At 46.5% G+C, this 22,912-nt stretch overlaps 1 protein-coding gene and 1 long non-coding RNA gene across 3 annotated transcripts in view; one reads left to right on the top strand and one right to left on the bottom strand.

Annotated features, from left to right (window-relative positions):
• The window catches only part of PNPLA1 (patatin like phospholipase domain containing 1), a 42,947-nt gene extending 24,404 nt beyond the window's left edge, over window positions 1-18,543 (top strand). The window contains exons 2-9 of one of the 2 annotated variants that reach the window (XM_059178480.1): window positions 604-836; window positions 2,002-2,067; window positions 3,292-3,501; window positions 5,113-5,173; window positions 11,318-11,902; window positions 13,056-13,134; window positions 14,557-14,682; window positions 18,426-18,543. In XM_059178480.1, the coding sequence (XP_059034463.1) occupies window positions 604-836; window positions 2,002-2,067; window positions 3,292-3,501; window positions 5,113-5,173; window positions 11,318-11,902; window positions 13,056-13,134; window positions 14,557-14,682; window positions 18,426-18,543 (1,478 nt within the window). Of the gene's footprint in view, window positions 1-603; window positions 864-2,001; window positions 2,068-3,291; window positions 3,502-5,112; window positions 5,174-11,317; window positions 11,903-13,055; window positions 13,135-14,556; window positions 14,687-18,425 lie in introns of those variants that run through there. The other variant, XM_059178481.1, reaches the window with a different exon arrangement.
• On the bottom strand, window positions 15,534-22,230 carry LOC131834187 (uncharacterized). The gene is made up of 3 exons (XR_009354787.1): window positions 22,019-22,230; window positions 20,356-20,429; window positions 15,534-16,337 (listed from the first exon to the last, which is right to left on the bottom strand). It is a non-coding gene; the product is annotated as an uncharacterized LOC131834187 (long non-coding RNA).
• Window positions 22,231-22,912: the final 682 nt, after the last annotated feature.

The raw sequence follows: 22,912 nt of genomic DNA, 5'->3' as shown, positions 1-22,912 counted from the left end.
CCCCAAGCAGAAGATCACAGTGTGTCCCTTTGTGAAGGCTTTCAATTGTACCAGTGTTTTAATAGGAATCTCATATGAGGCAAAAAAAAAAAAACCCTCTGAGGTCCCAAAAGAATGTAGTCTGGTATTAGATTTTCAGGCAAGTTGGGGAAAGACCGTGTGGGGTAGGCAAGTGGTCCTTTGTCTTCAGTCAGGATGGCTGGCTCTAGTTTTGTTTTTGTTTTTTTTTTTAAGATTTTATTTATTTATCAGACAGAGATCACAAGTAAGCAGAGAGGCAGGCAGAGAGAGAGAGAGGAGGAAGCAGGCTCCCCATGGAGCAGAAAGCCCAATGTGGGGCTCGATCCCAGGACCCTGGGATCATGACCTGAGCTGAAGGCAGAGGCTTTAACCCACTGAGCCACCCAGGCACCCCGGCTGGCTCTAGTTCTGCCATTGGTGAGCAGTGACTTAATTCTCCTGTGCTTTGTTTTCCATGTGTGCAGAATGACAGGTTGATCCCTGAGACCAGCCCTGCTTCAGAAGTCTTGGGGTTTCCTCTGTCGGGTATAGGACAAGGTGGAGGGCTGCTGACCTGCCCTCTCTTCTCTGCTTCCTCCACAGATGAGTACCTCAGAGTCCTCAACGTCGGTGTCGCAGAGGTGAAGAAATCCTTCCTGGGGCCCTTGTCGCCATCTTGCAAGATGGTGCAGATGATGCGACAGTTTCTGTACAGGGTCCTGCCCGAGGACTCCTACAAGGCCGCCACAGGGAAGCTCCACGTGTCCCTAACCCGGTTCACAGATGGAGAGAGTGTCGTGGTTTCAGAGTACACATCCAAGGAAGAGCTCATTGAGGCAAGGGGCGGGGCCCAGGGTGCAGGGGTGGGGCCCCGGGGTGGGGGTAGGGCCTGGTTATTGTTGTGGAGGAGTGTGGGGGCAGACCAGGGAGTAGATCCCAGTTTGTGGAACCAGCCCTTCATTCTGTACCTTCTTTCCCAATGGCTCTTGATAAAAAGACTCAATTATTACCAAATGCGTTATCACACTGGGTGCTCTGTGCACCATTTTGTGCTCATTAATATAAATCTTAGTTGTGAGTTATTATTGTTGGCAAGTGCTGTGGATATGCCCAGTTTTCTTTCAGGACAAAAGTGTTAAGTGGCATGGACTTCCCTCCCATATCCCCACTCCCCTCTTCTCTCCCGAATACAAGACCCTTGCCATGCAGCCTCACAGCCCCACGCTGGGAGCTGGGGGAGTGAATGGGCAGTAGGCACGGACACCTCCTCAACTTACCTCATGTCCCTCTGCATTTTTTAGCACTCAGCTCTTTGAGACTTTTCTCTCCCTTCTACCTCCTGTCAGCTCCTGCTCTTACTTCTGCCAACCAGAGCAAACCACACACAAACAGACCCCTGGACCTTTGTACTTGCCGTGACATCTGCCTGGAAAGCCCTTCCCCCCTTCCCAGCTCACGTCACCTGCTTGACAAAACTAGTCGCTCTGCCTGGGAACTTCCCTTCAACACCTGCCTGTCCCACACTCTCCTGGGTTGCGTGCTCCTCCTTAGAGGCCCAATGCCCACCATGTTCACCTCTATCCTAGCCCCTGTCACCCTGTGTACCATCACCTTCTTCCTTACTCTCCCCTGTCGACCATTCCCAAGTGGGCACATCTTACTCTCCTTTGGTCCCAGAGCCTGGACCTGGCCACACACACATTAATGGCTATTGAATTCCACTGGATTCATGGAGATATGGTACCAGAAGGGACCCTGGAGGTCACTGAGGCTGCCTTGTCTCTTTACAGCTAGGACATGGGTCCAGACTACTAAGTAGGTTAACAAGGACCCAGCTCTTTGGGGCCAGGTCAGGAATTGAACTTGGGGCTCAACTCCCTAGGGCAGTGCCTCTGCCTTGGATTTAAGAAGGACCAGGTTGGTGGTGGCCCAGAGGCCTGCTGGTGAGCCCTCCCCACCCAGCCACAAGAGCCTCACTCTCTGCGGGTTCTCTCCCAACAGGCCCTCTACTGCGGCTGCTTTGTCCCTGTGTACTGTGGTCTCATCCCCCCAACTTACCGTGGCGTGGTGAGTTCTTCAACATGGGAGAGGGTGAGCAGGGACCCAGGAGTGCCCTGTGGCCCACATCTGGGAGAGTAGAGGGGTGGTTTCAGAATTCAGTGGGAAGACCAAGAGTTGGTAATACTCTTGTGTTTTTCTACTTAGAATTCCCAGTAAAGATGGATTTCTGGGGCTTTCAGATGAACTTTCCTTCCATACACTGGGCTTTTCTCTGGGCCCACCAACCCAATACTGAGCCTGGCTAGTCAGGACTCCATAGCCTTGCTGGATTTTCCCATACTTGACAGAGAGCATAGAATACAGACCCTGTGACATTGTTACCTGGAACCGTAAATGATGGTGACCTTTAAAGTCATCTAGGCTAATGCACTTGAATCAACGGTTGAGGAGGGGGAAGGTCTTGTAAAACAATGCAAGTTCTGATCCCCTAGCCCTGGAGCGGAGCCAGAGACCCTGCCTATCTCCAACCAGCTTTGGCTGGGGTTGCTGGTCCTCAGACCGCGCTCTGAGTAGGCATATCTAACACATGCCCTTTCCTCATTTTATGTAAAAAGAAAATGAGAAAATGAGTCCAGAAATCAGGATTCAGCTAGGAGATGGAGCACATATTGCTTATGTCAGCCGTGTGCTTCCCAGGCACCCCAGAGAGTTAGAACCTCAGAATCTGTGGTCCTTTGTTCACAGCTGAGGCAACAGAAGCCCCAAGAGGGAAGGGCTATGTGGTGGCTGGTGGCCAGACCATGGTTGGGGGTGTTCTGGAAAGTGCTGAAGATACCCGACCTCAATAGAGGGAGGCAGTTTGGACTCAGGGCGGTCTGGAAGAGGGGATAGTGCCCAACCTGCTCAGATCCACCATGTGTTCACCTTCCAGAAAGACCATGGGAACAGGCTCCATTCCCCCCACCCTGCTTTTAGCAGTTGAGTGGCTGAGGAGGGGCAGCTGGGATGGGGAGCTGTGACAGGGGAGCATGTGCTCCTGCTTTATCCAGAGTACGAATGCCCCTCCCTCCCCGGGCTCAGCACCTTCGAGATGGCTGAGGGGAGACAGTGTAAGGACAAAGCCCTGGGCTGGGAGTTCAGGGGCCACTGTGGACACACCATGCACCCACCTGGACCTTGGTCTCCAGGCTTGTCCCAAGGGATCCATTTCCTTGGTGGACTCCCTGAAGAGGGAAGAGGACCTCTCTGATCCCATTAGCATTTACGACTTTGCCTCCCCCCGCCCCATAGCGTTACATCGACGGGGGCTTCACGGGCATGCAGCCCTGCTCCTTCTGGACCGATGCCATTACCATCTCCACCTTCAGCGGGCAGCAAGACATCTGCCCCCGGGACTGCCCTGCCATCTTCCATGACTTCCGCATGTTCAACTGCTCCTTCCAGTTCTCCCTGGAGAACATCGCCAGGATGACCCATGCCCTGTTCCCGCCGGACCTACTGGTGAGACAAGGGGCCTGGAAGGAAGGGGAACAGGGGGAAGCTGACAGGGCCTGGGGGAGCCAACAGGATCTATGCAGTTCCATCCGTGCCTCCTTAGACTTCCTCCTACACCTGCATCCTGGATTTGTGGCTAACTAGCTGTGTGACCTTGAATGAGGCCCTTAGGTGCTCCCAGCCTCAATTTTCTCCCCTATAAAAGGAGATGATGTCAGAGCTGCTGATAGGACATTACTGGAACTTTCCCACTCTGACATGCAATGTAGGCTTCAGCAACCATGGCCCATGGGCCAAATCCAGCCAGTGGCATGTGTTTTGGGTTTTGTTTTCAATTTTATTTATTTTACTTGTTAAAAAATATTTTATTTTATTTTATTTTATTTTGATAGACAGCACGAGTGAGGGGGAGGTGCACAGAGAGAGGGAGAAGCAGACTCCCCAATGAGCACTGAGCCAAAAGCCTGACTCGGGGCTCAATCCTAGCACCCTGAGATCATAACCTTTCCAAAACTGCTCTAAAAAAATTAAGTCTACATGTCTTTACAAAATGCATGTCATTCTTTGGCAAGAAGTGTGATCCTGGGAGTAGGCACCAAGTTTTACTTATTTCTTTGACTACACTCACTATGTCTACAAAGGACTTTGCTTATAGAAGGTTCTCAGCAATTGTTGTTTGAATGATAACTCCTCTAAGCCAGTTTTGTGACTTACAGTCTAATTATTGTTTACAATCCAGCATCTGCCTTACACTAATTTATTGGTAAAGAGTATGACTATTTACTCTCATAAAAGCAATCCACCAACAGGCAGTTCAAGAAAGACAGAATAAATACATTGTATTCATCAGAGCCTCTCGAACTTGACTTTCTGCTCACCATCAGGGCTCGACTTTCATTCTCAAGGTGTTTGTTTTTATATAGACTGTGAGCTCAGAATGGGCTCTCCATTTTTAGATAGTTGTAGAAGTAGGAGAAAGAGAGGGAAAAGAAGAGGAAGAAGGAAAAGGAGGATGAGAAGGAAGAGGGAAGAAGAAGAAGATGGAGGAGGAGGAGGAGGACAAGAACAAGAAGAACAAGAAGAACGGGAAGAGACAGAGACTCTCTGTGGTGTTCAAAACCCCAAATATTACTCTCTGGCCCTTTATGGAAAAGCTTTGTGAGCAATATCTCATGTAACCCCCTAGCATCCTTTGCAATAGATACGACCACTGTTCCCATTTTACAGATGAAGAAACTGAGGCCGTGAGAGGTTACAGCCATAGAGCCGCACAGCTAGAAAGTAACAGCACTGGGATTTAAACCTGGCTCTTCATATGGCCCTCGTGCACCTTTTCTGGTTCTACTACAAACGTCTCACCCTCTCCTGCCCAGGGGAAGCTGATGATCAGCTGTAAATGATTTAACACATTAATGACCCGCCACATTAATGGACACAAGATCATAACTGCTCCCCACTTCTTAGCAGATAGTGAGGGATGGGACACTGGATGGGTTCATTTTAAAAATCCATTTAAATAAAGCTCAAAGGCAATGAAAGGAGCTGCTCTGGGGGAGGGGACCTCTGCTCTCTCCATTGCTGCAGCCTTTGTCATTGTCCTGCTCTCCCCCCTTGCAGATCCTGCACAACTATTACTACCGAGGGTATGAAGACACCGTTTCTTACTTGAGGCGACTGAGTAAGTACGAGGTGGGGTCATTCTCTGGACAAGGTTGGGGGATGGGAGGAAGGATGGAAGGAATGTGGGTTCTGGAGTCAAGAAGGCCTGGGCCATGATTCTCATCCCCCTTGGCTGTGTGAACTCAGGGAAATCACCTGCCCTCTCTGTCTTGGTTCCTAATCTGTAAAAAAGGTAAATCTTGGTTCCTGACACCTACTAACTGTGTGATCTTGAACCAGGGATTCATCTCCTGGGACCTCGGTTTTCTCATCTGTATAATAGGGCTGATCATGGAACCACCTCAGAATTTTATTCCTGGACCCAGTCAATCCAGCCCACTGACCCTCTGATCTAGGAGACAGGGCCCTCCTCTCGCCTTTCTGCTAGACAGACTCCTCCTGACCCTGACTCTACTTGAACAGCTCCCCACCTCCTACACATTTACATGGGTTACAGCTATGAAAATTAAGCTCCAAGTGCCCCAAAGGGGGACCACATGAGGAGTGTCAGTGGGGGGTAGGGATGGGGTCTCACCTACGGTCTCAGGAAGAGGAGGAGCTGGCAAGGGCCTGAGGTCCTTTCCACCCCCAGCTGGGAAGCCCCTTCACTCTTTCCTCAGTTGTGGCATATACTGGGGACATGGGGCTGGAGGATCCCCTGATTTGAAACTGGGACTTGGGACATATTCCTTGCCTCAGGAGACCCCTCTGTACCTGGCTGCCTGGTTACCAAATGTCCCTGTCTCTCCCCTAGAACTTGTTTCTCTTCCTCTCAGGGCAAGCCCGGGGTGGGGGTGTAGTGGGTGGGTAAGTTACAAAGTGCCTTGCTTTAGCATCTCTGGTCTCTCTCAGTGCCGTTTCATGCTTCCCCACCCTTCCCCCCTTAGTTGATGTGGACGTCGTTGTATAAATGACAGTCTTAAACCCAAGGGTGAGACTCTAATAGGAGCATTTCAGCATCTGCTGAAGAATCAGGGCAATGTATGGAGGATGGTGGGTTTTTCCAGGGCCCTAGAATCACTCCAAGCAGGAACGGACCCAACTCATAAGGAAGAAGATGTCTCTTGCTGGCTATCAACTATTTTCGATTCCTCTTCCAAATTGCCAGTGTTTGCATGGCTCTCAGTGCAGGTTCCTTCAGCCCCACCCTTAAATCCTCTTGGGTTTGGTAGGACTGGATTTTCCTCTCGGCACCAGATGCAAGCAGAAGGTATGACGCATCCTGAGAAATTGCGGCTGGTGCCCAGAGCCACACTCTTAATTCCCACCTGCCATCTGGGAACAGAAAAACGGGAGTCCGCTCCAGCCTCCCACCCTACTGCTTTCTGGATGGGGGTCAGCTCTGGCAGAAGGCCACACCTGCAAGATGTCACCCTGAATTCTTCAGCTCACATCCTGGCATCCCCCTTTTCTGCCCTTCTCAGGACTCACATCTGCCTAATTATTCCTGCTGCCGGGCGAGCTTCCCTCTCCACCCTTGGCCTCCCCAGGCAGCAGCCTCCTGCCAAAGGGAAGGGCACTGCTTGCTGGTATGCTTGAAAATCCACATTCCCCACACAGACATGTGGATGTGGGCGTTGAGTGAGGTTGGAGCTCAAAGGATGTCATGTCTAAAATTATCCATCTGGCATCCAGGCGTGCCTGGCCGGACCTTCTTTCCTACCCCCTTCCCTCCCTTCCCTTCCTCCCTTCCTCCCGCTCCCCACTTCCTTCCTTCCTTCCTGGCATTCTTCCTTCTCTTGCCTCCTTCCTCGCTCACACAATTTGTTAAGTTCCCGCTCTCTCACTTTCACACACACATACACAAACACACACACACACACCCCTGTGAAGTCAACACCACAATCAAGAGAGTGAACCATTATCCATCATGCCCAAAGTCGTCTTCATGCTCCTCTGTGACCCTTCCCACTTTCCCTCAGTGCCCCCAATTTTCTTTCTGTCATTCTAGAAATTTCCAGTATGGACTTACAGTATGGGCTTGATTTTGTCTGCATTCTTTCACTCAGTATAATCAGGCTGAGATTCATCATGTTATTGCGTGTATAAATAGTTCATTCCTTTTTACATTCCACTCCATCTATGAAAACCCCACAGTTCATTTCTCCACTCACCCATTAATGGACATCTAGTTTGCATCCAGCTTGAGCTATTATGTATAAAGTTCCTTTGAATACTCATGGAGTCTTTGTATGAACCTATGCTTTCCTTTCTCTTGAGTAAATACTGAGGAGTGGAATGTCTAGATGGTATGGTGGATGTACATTTAATCTATACTTATGTAATATACAATTATATATATATATAATTCAAGCAAAACACATAACATAAAATTTACCATCTTAACCAGTTTTTAAAGATTTTTTATTTTTAAGTGATCTCTACACCCCATATGGAGCTCAAACTCACAACGCTGAGTTCAAGAGTTTAACGCTCTTTCAACTGAGCCAGCCAAGTGTTCCACCATCTTAACCATTTTTAAGTGTACAGTTCAGTTGTGTTAAGTATATTTACACTGTACAACCAGTCTCCAGGACTTTTTTCTCTTGCAAAACTGAGACTCTATACCCATCACTCAGTGATTCCATCTTTCTCCTTCTCCTAGGCCCTGGCTACCACCACTCTATTTTCTACTTCTAGGAGATGGACTACTTCAGATACCTCATATCAATGGAATCACACAGGACTTGACTTTTTGTGACTGGTGTATTTCGCTATCATAATGTCCTCCAGGTTTATCCATTTTGTAGCATGTGACATACACCTGTGTGCATACTGCATTTTCTTTACCGAAAAACAATTTGAATTGTTTCTTCTTCTTAGCACAGGTTTCCAAATGTCTTATTTTTCAATTCTTTGGGATATATACTAAGGGCATATACTCAGAAGGTATGTTTAACTTTTTAAGAAACTGCCAAATTGTTTTTTGAAGTGGTTGTACCATTTTACTTTCTCATCAGCAATGCATAAGAGTTCCAGTTTCTTCATATTATCACCAACACTTGAAATGGTCAGTCTTCCTAATTACAGCCATGTGAATAGTTGTGTGATGGCATGTGATTATAATTTTAATTTGTATCTCCTTAATGACTAATAATGTTGAGCATCTTTTCATATGCTTATTTGCCATCTATATATCATCTTTGTTGAAGGGTTCAATTCTTTTGATCATTTCCCACCCAGACCTATAATAAGCTTTATTTTTAAGAATAATTTTAGGGCGCCTGGGTGGCTCAGAGGGTTGAGCCGCTGCCTTCGGCTCAAGTCATGATCTCAGGGTCCTGGGATCGAGTCCCGCATCGGGCTCTCTGCTCGGCGGGGAGCCTGCTTCCTTCTCTCTCTCTCTCTGCCTACTTGTGATCTCTGTCTGTCAAATAAATAAATAAAATCTTAAAAAAAAAGAATAATTTTAGATTTACCGAAAAAAATGTGAAAATAGCATGAAGAGCTTCTATGTACTCCACATTCCGTATTTTTATGTCTTATATTTGTTAGAAGTTATAGTATGGTACGTATAAAATTTGGTACATAGTTTAGTGTAGTGTTGACAATTAATGTACTAATGTTGGTTATTATTAACTGAAGTCTGTATATTCAGATTTCCTTTGGTCATTGAGAGCTCTTTCAGTGGGCTCTTATTTATTTATTTATTTTTAAAAGGTTTTATTTATTTATTTGACAGAAAGAGATCAGGAGCAGGCAGAGAGAGAAGGGGAAGCAGGGTCCCTGCTGAGCAGAGACCCCGGTGCTGGCTTGATCCCAGGACCCTGAGATCATGACTTGAGCCGAAGGCAGAGGTTTAACCCATTGAGCCACCCATGCACCCCTCAGTGGGCTCTTTTGCCCAGCTTAAAAATTGAGTCGTTTTCTTATTTAAGAGCTTTTATGTATTCTTGATAAATGCCCTTTATCTGAAATATGATTTGCAAATATTTTCTCTTGGTCTGTGATTTCTTTTTTCAGTTCTTTAACAGTCTCCTAAAAAGGAGTTTTTAATTTTGATGAGGCCCATATTATTAATTTGCTTCCTTTATGGATAATGCTTTTGGTGTCTTATCTAAGAAATCTTTGCTTTACTCAAGATCACAAAAAGGTTTTTCCTGTTTTCTTCTAGAAGTTTTATAGCTTTTTGTTTTTTCATTCTATTTTTCATTTTGAGTTAATTTTTTAATATGGTTCAAGAAATAAAACAAAGCTTTTTTTTTTCTTTTTATTTAGATGACTACCTGTTCCAGCATTGTTTGTTTAAAAGGCTATGCTTTTTCTGTTGAGTAAAGTCAGTTGTCTCTGTATGTCACGGGTCTATTTCTAGACCTTTTGTTTTGTTCAATTGATCTATTTCTCTGTCTCTACATCAATATACTGTCTTAATCCCTGAAGCTTTATCGTAAATCTTGATAACAGGTAGTCTTAGTTTTCCATCTTTGTTCCTTTTTTTTTCTTTAAAAGTTGTTTAGGCTATTCCAAGTCCTTTATAATTCCATATGAATTTTAGAATTAGCTTGTGAATTTCTACATAAAATGTGATTGTGCTGTATTTGTCCTGGCAACATAGTCACCACCTTAAGACTTCCCCTCTCCCTGATCACCAGGAGAAGGCCTTTCCTCCAAACAACTTCACAGAGAAACACAAAACCAACAGAGGGAAGTTTTCTCAACTTTGTACTACCAAATATTCAAACTCAGCCTGCTCTGTCTCCCTCCTTCTTAGAACATTAAAGGAAGCAACCCTTTTCTTGCCTAGAGCCCACCCCCTACCTGTGCTCAGACCCCTTCCCACCTCAGCACTCTTGAATTATCCATTATTTCATCTCTCTTTTATATATCCAATCCCCACTTCTCAAATGGATCCTTACCAGCAACTTGTAGGTCTACCCCAGTCTTGCCCATTTTAGAATCTTGGCCTGGGTTCCCCTATCCCCCTCCTCACTCAGTCCTGGCTCTCTCCTCTTCTCACTCTGCTTTTTCTCCCTAGGCAACCTCCTCCATGGCCACCATCACAGCTTCAGTGACCATCCATAGACAGATTCCCAAATGTAACCTCTAACCCTCAACTCTTCTCTGAGATCCAACCCATATATCTGACTGCCCACACTTTTCATCTCTCCTTGGATATCTCTAAGTCCCCCTAAAATCCACATATCCTCAAACAAACTTTAATCTGTGTCCTCCTCACTGCTCCCTTAACCCACCTTCTTCCTATTCACCCTGTCAGCGCCAGCATCCACCTGGCTGTGCAAGCCAGCTCCCTCCTCTCTTCCCCCGAGTCAATCCATTGTCAGTTCTCATTTATTTTACCTCCTAAATAGAATCTTCTAGTTCTTTCTCTCTCATTCCAGGTGCAAGCCCTAAACACCTCTCCACCGCACCCTTACACATTTCCCTGGGTCCTCTAGGCCCTTCTCAGTGAGTCTCCACACAGCAGTCACAGTGATCTTGTCAAAACCAGAGACAGTGCAGCAGCCCCATTGCCTGTAGGTCTTTCATGGTCTCCGTGAAAACCAAGGGCTCTCAATGGTTTCTACAAGTATGGTTGGGCTCCAGTGGCCTCCTCAGCCCCATTTCCCACCAAAGTGCCCCCACCCCTGCTCCAACCACACTGACCTTTCAGGCCTTCCTCATGCTCCCTCAAACCTGTGGCATCTGTGTGTGCTGTTCGTACTGTCTGAAATGCTCCTCCCCATCCCACACCAACACCCCCTGTACCCTCACTCACCCTTCAGATCTCAGCGCAAATGTTGCTCCCTCAGGGAAACCCTCCTGAAGAAGTCCTCCCTGCTTCCCTCTCTCTCATAACATCATGTTCCTTTTTCACCTAGAACTTGTCCTGGTAAAAATGAGATTATCTGGATAATCAATGCCTGTTCCCAAGCCAGACTGTAAACTCCAAGAGGCCAAGAACCATCACACCTGTTTTTGTCTCCCTCACTCCTCAGTACCTGGTATAATGTCTGGCACATATAGATGCTCAATAAACATCTGTCGAATAAGTGAATCAATACATAATCAAATACTCAATATAAATTTGAGTAAGTAAACAAAGGCCATTAAAAAGCACTAATCCTGCTTATGAAAATAACTTGGGAAATCACTTTTTGAAAATGCCATGCTGATGCCAGGGGCTAGTAATGCCACCGGTGACCCAATGCCATTGTTTTCCTAGATGCTGCTTACCTCAATTCTCCCTCCAAGAGAGTGATGTTCCCCCGTGTGGAAGTATACTGCAATATAGAACTTGCCCTTGGCAGTGAGTGCCCTGAACACAGTCAGTCAAGCCTCCAAACAGAGCAAGAAGAATCCATACAACCTCACACACAGTGGGCTCCCGAAGGGGAAGGAAAGAGCTGCCACAGTCCACTTGTGTCCTCACCTGTGCAGACACCTGAATCCACACATGAGTGGCCTGTAGAATCACCTGTTTCACCACTTGTCTCTTCATTTGAGCAGTCACCTGCATCTCCACTGGCCTCATCACCATCACATTCTCCAGCTGACTTGCCCCCTGTATCACGCCCAGCTGTGCCCTTACCACTCAGCTCTACACCTGTGCTGTCTCATATATCACCACCACAGCAGAGGGTACAAACGACTGGATCATCGCCAAGATCCCCACCCTCCCAGTCACCTCTGTCACCCAGGCCATTCCTGGGGTCTTCATCTGTGGGGACATCTCAAACACTGCCCCTGTGTTCTTCAGTGTCACCTGGACAGCCACCTGTGGAGGAACTGGGCCCAGAACAGCCCCAAGGTATGGACCCTTCTGGCTTCTCCCACCTTCCTTATGTCTGGAGCCCCTCAGCAAGTGTGCCACAACATGGGAGTGACAACCATTGCGTTATTATTTTTTAAATTATGTTCAGTTAGCCAGCATAGTTGTTGTCAGTTAGCCAACATCATTAGTTTGTGTGTGTGTTGTTAGTCATCATAAAATACATCATTAGTTTTGATGCAGTGTTCCAAGATTTATTGTTGTACATTATTAGTTTTTGACGTAGTGTTCAACAACTCATTAGTTGCCTATAACTATTGCGTTGGGAGGTGCTTTGGTAAAGTCAGCAGTTAGCTTTAGCCATTCTACCTGTTTTGAGGATAGGCCACCACAAGGGGGCAGTGTTCTTGACCTTTGTTCTTACTTTTCGTCCACTGATTGTCAAAGGTTGGTCTCTGACCTACAGCAAACTCTACACCTGGGGGACTTGTTAGGAATGAAAATTTTCAGGTCATATCACAGACCTACTAACTCAGGGTGGTGGGACCCAGCTATCTATCTTTTTATAAGCCCTCCGGGGGGTTCTTTTGAGAACTGTGATTGAGAACTACTGTACCAGAAGGTTTTTGTTATTGTAATAACTGCTCTTCCAGGGCAGAGCTACTCCAAGAGTGCTCCGTGAGCAAATGCTGGTCCCCAAACTATTTGTTACTAATTCACAATGAACTGAGTACAGAGGTTGAAAGTAAGCATTTAGAAATGTTTACAGCCATGACATCCAAGAGCTTGGTCATTTTCCTACTAATTCCTTGTATTGTATGTCACAAAAGTACTAGTCCATTTGGATTCCAAAAAAAGATTTTAAAAAGATGGTTCTTTAAAACTGGTATTGTCTACAGATAGTTTGAGAAGCACTGCTCTAGAGGCTTCAAAGCTAAACAGCTCTCAGCTCCTCACTCAGGAAATCTCCCCGGCAGCCGAGGGGATGACAGAGATACCAACCTTAAAAACACAGCACAAATGATTAAGTACTACATTACTAGCAAACACAGAGTGCTGGAAGTACTCATAGAGATTAAAATCACTTCTCTCTGGGGGGTTAAGAAAGGCTTTTTGGAGGTGACAGATGAGTTGAAATGGGCAAGATTTTGTCACCTTCTCTCGTCTCCTCTATTTTTACTTTTGACTATAGCTCCTCTTGCCTCTTCAAATCTGAAAGATGCCATGCCTTTGGTTAATGTGAAGGAAGCCACCAGCAAGCCTCACATAACGTAAGTTTCTCCTTAACTAGGGACACATTCTTTCCTTTGGCGGGGGGAGGAGGGCCCAGCTAAATGAAATTTTCCTTCTTTTTAGCTGCCATAACAACACTGGGATCCTTTTCTGGTTTGTGTGATTACAGTCCACCCCTTTACATTTCTCTCGTCTTCAGTGGGGGCAATGAATGGGAAATGAGCTATTTGTGCTCACAGTGTCATTCTCGTCAGCTCCTTCCTGTACTCACTGGGGAATGCCCCTTCTCTGAGTGCAGTGGGAGAATGTGCACCCCCACCTCCCATGTCTTACTCTCTGGTGGTGTCTCAGTTCAAGGGAGCTAGCAGGCATGCTGCATCCTAGCCTGAAATAGGCTATTTCCTGGCCAAATGAATTGTGGGACTCTGTCAAAGGCCTCCTTTAATACAAATTATATTCTATCAGCACAATAAGCAGGCTAATATTCCTATGTTATAGATAGTCCTCAGAAAGTCTTTTTTTATAATACTCATTAATTGTCTGGGTTGTGTGACATGTTCTCCATTACTTACCTTCACAGTCATTCTGAGAGGGCCTGAAGATTGGTGGTAGTTGTTTTTTAAATATTTATTTATTTTTTTTAGATAGCACATGAGTACGGGGGTGGGGAAGCATGGGGGGTTTTGTAGGGGAAGAGAGAGAGGGAGAGTGAGTCTTAAGCAGACTCTGCAATGAGTGCAGAGCCCCATGTGGGGCCCAGTCTCATGACCCTGAGATCATGACCTGAGCCGAAACCAAGAGTTGGAGGCTCAACTGACTGTGCTGCCCAGGCACCCCAGGACTGGTATTTTTTTAAGTTCCTTGGGGGTCACATTACCCAGGCTTCCTTTGCTGGCTTCTTTCCAGTTGGGTTAGCCAATGGAAGACACAAGCAGGAGATCAGAAGGTGGGTCAAAGAGTACCTCTTCCCTCCTCAACCTCATCCCTCCTGCCTTGGGGAAGTTCTGGTGGTGGCTGGGGTTCTCCATGGCCACAGCGGCACCTATTGGCAGAGCAGGTCCTTTTGATGTTCCAACTCTATATTGTATCAAATATATCAAAACATACCTGGTTCTCACATTAAGTACAATTTTAATTATAAAACTTTTTGCAAGAGTTTTCATGAATTTAAAAATTTTGTGCTTGGGCATATACTATGCATTTTGTTCATAGGGTTTACACTTTATTGCATTGACTTATAATTTACAAAATTTCAGTTGAGTTTCAGTTGACTCATTAGCATGATGTTACTTAGATAAATAGTCATTGATTATAAATACAAATGTTTGTTGTGGGAAGTCTGGGGCTTAGCCAGGGTTAAAAGACATTGGTGTGTCTATCTTGTGAGCTGGAGCAGGGCCCTGATAGTGGAGGACACAGGACAGGTCATTAACAAACTATTTATTTCATCTGTTGCCCAGAGGGAACCCCGCTGAAGACTCCAATTGGATGAGCAAGATGTTTAAGAAGAACAAACAAAAGACAAGTAGCACCAGAATAAGCTTCCCAAGACATCCACGATCCAAAAAAACAGGCGGCAAATTGCAGTGAGCATGATTAATGTTTCTCAAGTTCCATGGGGAGTAAAAGCTCTGGGAAGAGTCCACAGGAAGATTACAAGGGGTCAAGGAAGAGTCAGTAGGAGCAGGTGTTAGGAGCTGGACTTTGGAATCAGACCCACCCAGTATATATTCCCTTCTCTGCCATAATCTTACTCAGTGATCATGCTTAGGACATGTGATCTTTCTAAGCCTCTATTTCCTGATCTGTAAAACAGGGATAATATTGTGAAGGTTTAATGAGACCCACATATAAATTGTTTTGCAGAATGCCTGATGTGTAATTAACACTCAATAATTTCGTAGATATTAGTGTTATATGCAGAGGTTAACTAGGACTTCTCAGCTTCTGAATTCACATTCATATTTAAAAACCAACCTAGACAGATGTGTGACCTTGTGACCCTCAAGAGATCCAAACTGTTGCCAGGGTACAACTAAAAGTCCTTACCAATGTAAGCTGCTTGTAGTTTTTTGGTTATTTTACATTGTTATTGATTCCATAAGTTTTAACTTTTATTGAGCACCTAATGAGTACCAACCACTCTTCTGGGCTCTAGAGAAAGCAAATTGAACTAAATCCTCAACTTTTTTTTTAAAGATGTTATTTATTTATTTGAGACAGCGTGAGAGAGATCACAGAGGGAGGGGGAGAAGCAGACTCCTTGCTGAGCAGAGAGCCTGATGCAGGGCTCGATCCTAGGACCCTGAGATTATGACCTGAGCCGAAGGCAGATGCTTAACCTACTGAGCCACCCAGGCACCCCTCGATTCCTAACTTTTAAGAGTTTACCCCAAAATTGAACTTCAGACCAAAGACAAGAACCAAGTCTTAATTTTTTACTGAACTACTTTTTTAAAGGGACATGCATACATACATACATACTTACAGATGAAAAATGCCAGCTTCAAACACAAACCAAGCCAGGAGTAATCAACAACGATTTTACTGGATTATCAAAATATTCTCTGACTGGAACAGACCCACACAGCTATCTACTTCGCTTCCAGCCTCCATTGGTCAGAAAAATGCCCAAATCATTCTAAGTGACATCCTTCCGTGTTGTTCCTATCCCAGGTGGGCAGAGAGATGTATCAGACAGATCAGGGTCAGAGTCTCACCCCAGCAGCCACAGGCCCACTTTGAGGTCTGGGCAAGTAGGTACTTGGTGGGTTTGGGGAGCAGTATGGTGGGAAGGAGATTCTCAGAGCTGCCGTAGAAAGTGGGGCAGAGGCATGTGTCAACTTTTGGATTAAATGATGGGGAGGGAAGGTGCCCATCCTGTAATCCAATGGGCAGTTGGCAGTCCCCTTGGGGTCATGGAATTAGTGAATCCTGGGATTAGTTTCGCTCTGTTCCTTGGTCTTCAGCCCCAAGACTTCTTTGACTTTTGAGTGTCCGTATCTCTGTCTCTAGGAGCTCAAGGTCAAGTTTGGTCAGGAGAACACAGGCAGGTCTGCTGTGGGGGTGAGGAAACTTCCTTGGGCCTGGGAGTGCCATCTGGAAGCCAGGCCCAGGCTCGAGTCCCTTCATTCCCGGGCCAGGCCTCCATCTGTGCATCGGAGTGGTGGAACCGCAATTCAGCCAAAGCTACCTTGGTCGATAAACTTCTAGGAATCAAGGTACTTTATACAGAAGCAGGCTGTGATAAAAACAAACAAAACAACATTCACAGCTGTGGGAAACCCTGTTGTCAGTAGGTCACACATGCCATCTGCGGTGTTCCTTTATAGAACAGATTATGAAACTGCCTGGAAGCAGTTTACCAGTTAATGTTCTTAAGCAATTCCATGCAAATTCACTGCTCTGAGCTTCAAACACCAGGGTAGGGGGTAGAAAAGAGAAGCTCAGAAAGGTTAGGTATAGAGAAGGAGAGATCCAGAAAGAGAGAAAATCTGCTCATTTCCTAACAGAGTACAATCACAAGAGACACTGTCACATCCATGGGCTAGACCTGTGCAACTTCTGGCCTCCAGCGGATATTCCTCCCAATAAAGAGGAAAGAAGTGAGAATAAAAGCTACAGGGTAGGGGCACCTGGGTGGCTCAGTGGGTTAAAGCCTCCACCTTTGGCTCAGATCATGATCCCAGGGTCCTGGGATCAAGTCCCGCATTGGGCTCTCTGCTTGGTGGGGTGCCTGCTTCCTCCTTTCTCTCTGCCTGCCTCTCTGCCTACTTGTGATCTCTCTCTTTATCAAATAAATAAATAAAATCTTAAAAAAAAAACAACTATAGGGTAGAAGTTCCATACATTAATATCTCTCTCTCCTTCTCTTTCTCCTTGTGTGTTTCTTAAAGATTTTATGTTCTTATTATTTATGCATCCATTCATTCATTTGCGAGAGAGAGAGAGAAAACCATTGAAGTGGAGGGGCAGAGGGAGAAGGAGAGAATCTCAAGTAGACCCCATGCTGAGCATGGGGCCTGATGCCAAGCTCGATGCAGGGTTCTCTCTTACTACCCTGAGATCACAACTTGAGCCAAAAGCAAGAGTTGGATATTTAACCGACTGAACCACCCAGGAGCCCCTCCCTTTGTGTTTTTAAAATCAGATGTTCAAAATCATACTCTGATCCTGGTTGTATTAGTCAGTATTTCTGTTTGATAATGCTACATAACAAACATCCCCCGCATCTCAGTGGATTCCAGAACACATGTTTCTTTTACTCTGTCAGAGTTCTGTGGGTTGTCTGGTATAGCTCTGCTTAGGCTACACATTGGAGTTGAGTCTGCTCCCTGTCCCTTTCATTCCAGGACCAACAGATATGCCAAATACACTCTGCCCCTGGACTGTGGCTAGATAAGTGTGTCAGCCTGACTTTCCTCTGCTAGGCTTGGCTCTCAGATATGTGTGTCAGCCTGACTTTCCTCTGCTAGCCTTGGCTCTCCTCCCATAAGAGTTCTGTGGTCATCTGATTCAGGTTGTGTAACAGGCCTGTAAATGGCAAAACAGATTGAGAAATTCAGCGACTGCCTACAGGCTCTAAATGGAAAAGGGGGAGGTCCCTCTTGCTAATTACTACTCAAATCCTCTCAGCAGCTGCCAAGTCTGTCAGACTCCTCTGATTTCTACCATTTCTATAGCTAGAGAGCTCCTCCTTTGAGTTACTGTGGAATTTCCCCCTATTCAAATGGAAATGTAATGATAATAGCTAAAACTTACTGAGTAGTTACTATGATCCAGGCATAGAGGCACAGAGATGGTGAGCAACATGCCTAAAGTCACAGAGTAGGGAGATGGCAGAGCCAGGATCTGAATCCAAGTTGTCTGTCACCAACATCTTGGTGTCAAACACTAAGGAATACAGCCTCCCAGGGTAAAAGGAGCCCTGGAGTGAATCAGATGTCACAGGCTCTAGTCTACTTTGTCTGGGCAGGGAGAGGCCTGGAGGTGCACTTACAGGTGCACGGGCAGACATGGCAGGGATAGGGCAGGCTGGCTTAGGAACCATGCTAACAAAGCTGGACTTTTTGGTGCTAGGGAGTTATTACAGGGTTTAAACAGAATGACACAGTCAGAGTTGAAAACTATCCAAGAACGGACAGGTCCCCAGGCCAGCATTTCTCTGAGGTACAGTCTGCAGGAGTCTTCTTGCAATTTCCTTGAGAGGGCCAATGACTGCCCAGGGTCACACAGCAGGTAGAAGAGGCCTTGAAACATGAGGTTTCCCACTGTCCCCTTTTTTGTATCATTACTCCTCACATGTGCTTTCTTGGCATCTTACATCCAGGTCTGCTCCCTGCCCACTCGACTTCTCTCTTCTCTCCACTTCTGAGACAGTTTGGGTCACCTACAGGCCTCACCCCAGCTGGATCCAGGAATACAGCGACCCTGAGGTGTGGAACTGACCAGGATGACCCTGGAAGCCAGACACTACCTGCTCTGTGCCCAGATGTTGCAGTGACCTCTGAGCTCCACCCACCCAGTTTCCTTTCTGACCCCACCCACCTCTTCCTGGTCATAGCGAAGGCCAACATGAGCCCATATATTGTTTTGTGCACTAAGAAAACAGTACCCTTTCCTGGAGAACTTGATTGCCAGCTCCTGGAAGATTGTGATAACATACTGATTTTGTTAAAACAGTTGACTGCCACCTGCTAGACATCTGTATGAATGGTTTACAAAGACACCAAACTGTACAAATAACCTGTGGCATAAATATTTCTGTGAGATGCCTCCCCTCTGTATTGGCAGGGTCTCCTTGTGCAGTCTGCAGTTTACACAACCACACTTAGCACTCAAGAGGTCACTCTACTTCCTTCCTCTTCCTGAAAAACCAAATATTAATCAGACTTTTGTAAATTGAATAACATTTCAAACACTCTTTTTTCAACTCCTGCTCTGCAGATGGAATTCTCCATTTGCAAAAACAAATAAGCAAGCAAACAAACAAAAAAACCCCTTGTATAATAAATTGGGATTTGCTAACTGATTTTTTGATATAAATTGAGATTTCCAACTTCCACGCATCCAATTGGCTAGAATGGGGCCTGGCTCTTTGCTTGGGGCTGCCTGACATATAGGAAGCTGTGGATGTTCTCAGTGGAAATATGGGGAGGAAAGTCCTCGATGAGGGACTTAGAAATGATGACTCTCTGTCTTTTTTCTAGGAAGCTGTGAACCAAGAGAGAACTTGAGCTGGAGTGGGAGAGAATGTGATGACCCCAAGGTAGAGCCTTCTCTCCAAGGCTCTCAGATGCATCCCCCTTACCCTAGGCCTTTTGGGGACCAGGTGTTGCCCACTACCAAGCCTGTTGGTGTGGAGGTCATGCTTCCCTTGGGCAAGCACTCTTTGCCTAGACATCCTCTCAGCTTCTCAGTGGACTTCCAGTCCTTCCACTACTCTGCTCTGGACAGACAGATGGACACCAGCATGGATGGGCTCTGAAGAGCCCACAGTACTTCCTCCTCCTGGCTGACTGAATTCTAGGCCTTCCTTTCTCTTCTTTGAGAGGGACTGCATCCATCCTGGCATCCCAGGATCTAGTCTCCAGGTCGAACACGTGGGGGGCGGGGAGTGCACTGTCCTCTCTCGTGTGGTGTCAAGAGACCAAGTTCTTTTGTTTTGTTTTGAATTCTCCTAGTGGACCAAAGGCTTGATCTGCAACCACTGGACTCTTGGCTGCTCACCGGAATCCCTCACAGAGCTCATCAGGCATGAGGTCCTTCAGAGCTCCCCAAGGCTCGCGGTTGCTTCCATGTTGAGCAGGCTGCCCTGTGCTCCTGTGAGTCCCGCTGTGGTTGTAGAGGAAACAGGAGGCCAGATATCCCTTCCTTCCCCGTCTCCCAGTAGGAGGGCGGCATGAGGGCCGAATCGTTTTGCTGTTCATGCCTCAATGAAAACATTCTGTGAGAAAGACACACTCTGCCTCAATTTTTCCAGTCCACCCAGGAAAAAAAAAGAAAAAAAACCACACACACAAAAACGAGCCCCACTGCTTGCTGGAGTGTGGATAACCTCCAGTCCCGGTCAGGCCCAGCAAGGAAGCCTGGGCTGCCCACAGACTTCAGATGTATTTGCTTAGCAAATCCTGGAATGCAAGACCCAGAGCACTGGGGTGTAAGAGAGCCCTGAGCTGGGTTGGGGCCTCTGGGAGATGCATGCAAATGTTAGACAGGCAGTGTGGGAGGCTGTGCTAAGGGGGCCTGGTGGAACCTACATTTAAGGGGACCATGTCAGGGAGCAGGAGTCCGCACAGGTACCCTTCTGAAGGTTCTTCCAGGAAGAACCTAACTGATGTGGAAAACAAAGACAAGAGAAAAAAATTAAATTTCCTTATTGCCGACAGCCCACTGATGAGTCCTTGAAATGGGCAGAATGACCTCCCTCTGGGAGCTTAGCTGCCTCAATATTGACACTTCCCTAAGGGCAAAGGACAATCTTACCCTAACCCTCCAGGATCCTGTCAGTCTGCTTTACCATCTAAAAATTCCTGTGGAAACTTCCTTTATCTCTACCCCCAAGATACAAGTTGGCAATCATCTTCCAAAATATGGCCCACTGATCTACATGCAAAGGGACTCATGACAGAGTTTCTCCTAAACAGTAATAAATGACCTTTTCCTAACCATAGCCAGCCCCCTCTAGTCCCCTCAGTATCCTGGAAACTTTGCTTCCAAAATACTCCAGAGGCCTGTGCTGTCCCTAAAACCCTCCAAACTCGAAAGTATATCCTCAGTCACCCTTCACAATCCCAGGGCAGCCTTTTCTGCTCACAGGTCCTGTCCCCGTGCTTCAATAAAACCACCGTTTTTGCATTGAAGACGCCTCAAGAATTCTTTCTCGGCCGCCAGCTCCAAACCCCAACATTTCCTACATCGCTAACTAACTGTACCTTTGAGAGGCTGAAAAGAATCAAATCTCGGGTGTTCCTACACCCTCTGCCTTCTCTGACACTCTGATTCTGTGGCCCAGACTAGTCAGGGGGATCGTGCTGGGGGCCACATGGGTGGGGAGAGACCGGTCCCACCCAGAGGGGTCCTCCTGGCCGTGGTCTCCTGGCTTTCCTCCCAGGAGTGGTCTTGTGGTTTGTCCGTGGCTGCAGGCCCTAAGGCCTTGAGCCCTGTGAACGGGATGGAGGAGGCATCTGGAATGCTTATTCCCTGGTGCTCAAGGGGGAATGGAACATAATAGTCATTGTCATTCTAACTTAAAGCCTGTGTTTAGAGCCCAGATGTTGTTATGTTACAGTTATAGGTATTGATAAATCCTCCTGTATATTTTTCTTCCTTTTGCTTATTTCCCGTTTCCCCATGACAAGGTACTTAAGAGAACTCTTCTTGCATTAGTTCCAGGGTTGCTAGATAAAATACAGGACACTGCGTTAAATGTGAATTTCAGATAAACAATGACTCATTATTTAGTATAAGGATGGCCCCAGTATTGCTATTATTTGTTGTGTCTCTGAAATTCACATTTAACTAGGCTACCCATATTTTTATTTGCTAAATTTGGCAACTCTAATTGGCTCCTCTCTCCTTATAATGCCTTTTTTAAAAAAGCCAATACTAGTGGATTGTTTTTGTTTTTGTTTTAATATGCCAGTCACTGTACTCTGAACTTGGAGGTCTCACTGGTGCGGAGGCCAAGGGCAGAACATTCTCCGGTCTTCCAAACAAGCATATCCGGGCGACCTCTACCTCATAGGCCTCTGTGTAACTCAGCTCACATCCCAAACTAACCAGGTCTTGGCAGACCCCATTATCTCTGACTTACTCACTTAGCCTCCTGACTTCTCAGGGTCAGAAATCAGGTTAATTAGGCCGTGATGGCACTTACCCACCTTTTCAAAGACTTTCAAAGCAGCAGGGACTCCCACGTACCTCAGTGCTCTTGAGAACCTCTGTGATGTGAGTCGAGGGACCCCTGTCCACCTTTGCACAATGCTGTCCCCACCACCAAAATCCTGTAATGAGCGAGGTCCATGAACTCCCCGAGGGTGGGGATGGTGCCTTTTACACATATGTATTGCACAGAGCTAGATCAGACCAGGCACAGAGTAAATGTTCAGTAAATATTAGTTGAGTGAATGAACTAATGGATTAGATAGTTCGGGAAGGCACTAAATGGGTTCTGGGAGCTGGAACCTGGCCTGGTTCTGGCTATAGGTGGCCACGTGACCTTGAACGGGGCAGTAGCTCTTTCTGGTCCGTGAAGTGAGGTGCTGCCCTCTTCTGCCCTCCTCAGAGCATTACAGCGAGCCTTCAAGGTTTGGGAGCGGAGCGGTGGTTGGGAAAGAAGCGGATCTCTGTACCTACCACCTTCCCCAGGAAGCCTCTGGAAGAACTCACGTGTTACCTGAGAGTCAGGGGAGGAGGTCTTTAAAACCTTTTAGCAGAGACCACATTGTCTGGATCAAAATCTAGACACAGTATTCTGTCCATTTTTACCCCAGTTCTGAGTGACAGTTTGGACACCAAAATTAGGGACTTCATAAAACAGACGATGTAGAATCAAGACTGACCCAGATGTTCCTGGACATACAATTAACTGTCATCTTAACAGTCACAGAGTAGTAGAATATCAGGTCCAGAGGCAAGTATCATGTCCCCGAGGGCCTCATTCTGTGGGAAGTCAGGCGAAAACCCAGGTGTCCGATGCTCAGGGCACTCCATTACTGGCTCAACAAGTGGCACCCCAAGGAGTGGACCTTGGGGAGCAACCAGAAAGGGCCTCCAGGTGGGGAAAGGGAGGCTGACCCTCACAGTCTCACAGGC

Source organism: Mustela lutreola, chromosome 6, assembly GCF_030435805.1.
Source record: "Mustela lutreola isolate mMusLut2 chromosome 6, mMusLut2.pri, whole genome shotgun sequence".
Taxonomy (NCBI): domain Eukaryota; kingdom Metazoa; phylum Chordata; class Mammalia; order Carnivora; family Mustelidae; genus Mustela; species Mustela lutreola.
The sequence above is the reverse complement of the archived record's forward strand: the minus strand, read 5'-3'. Positions and strand labels throughout refer to the sequence as shown.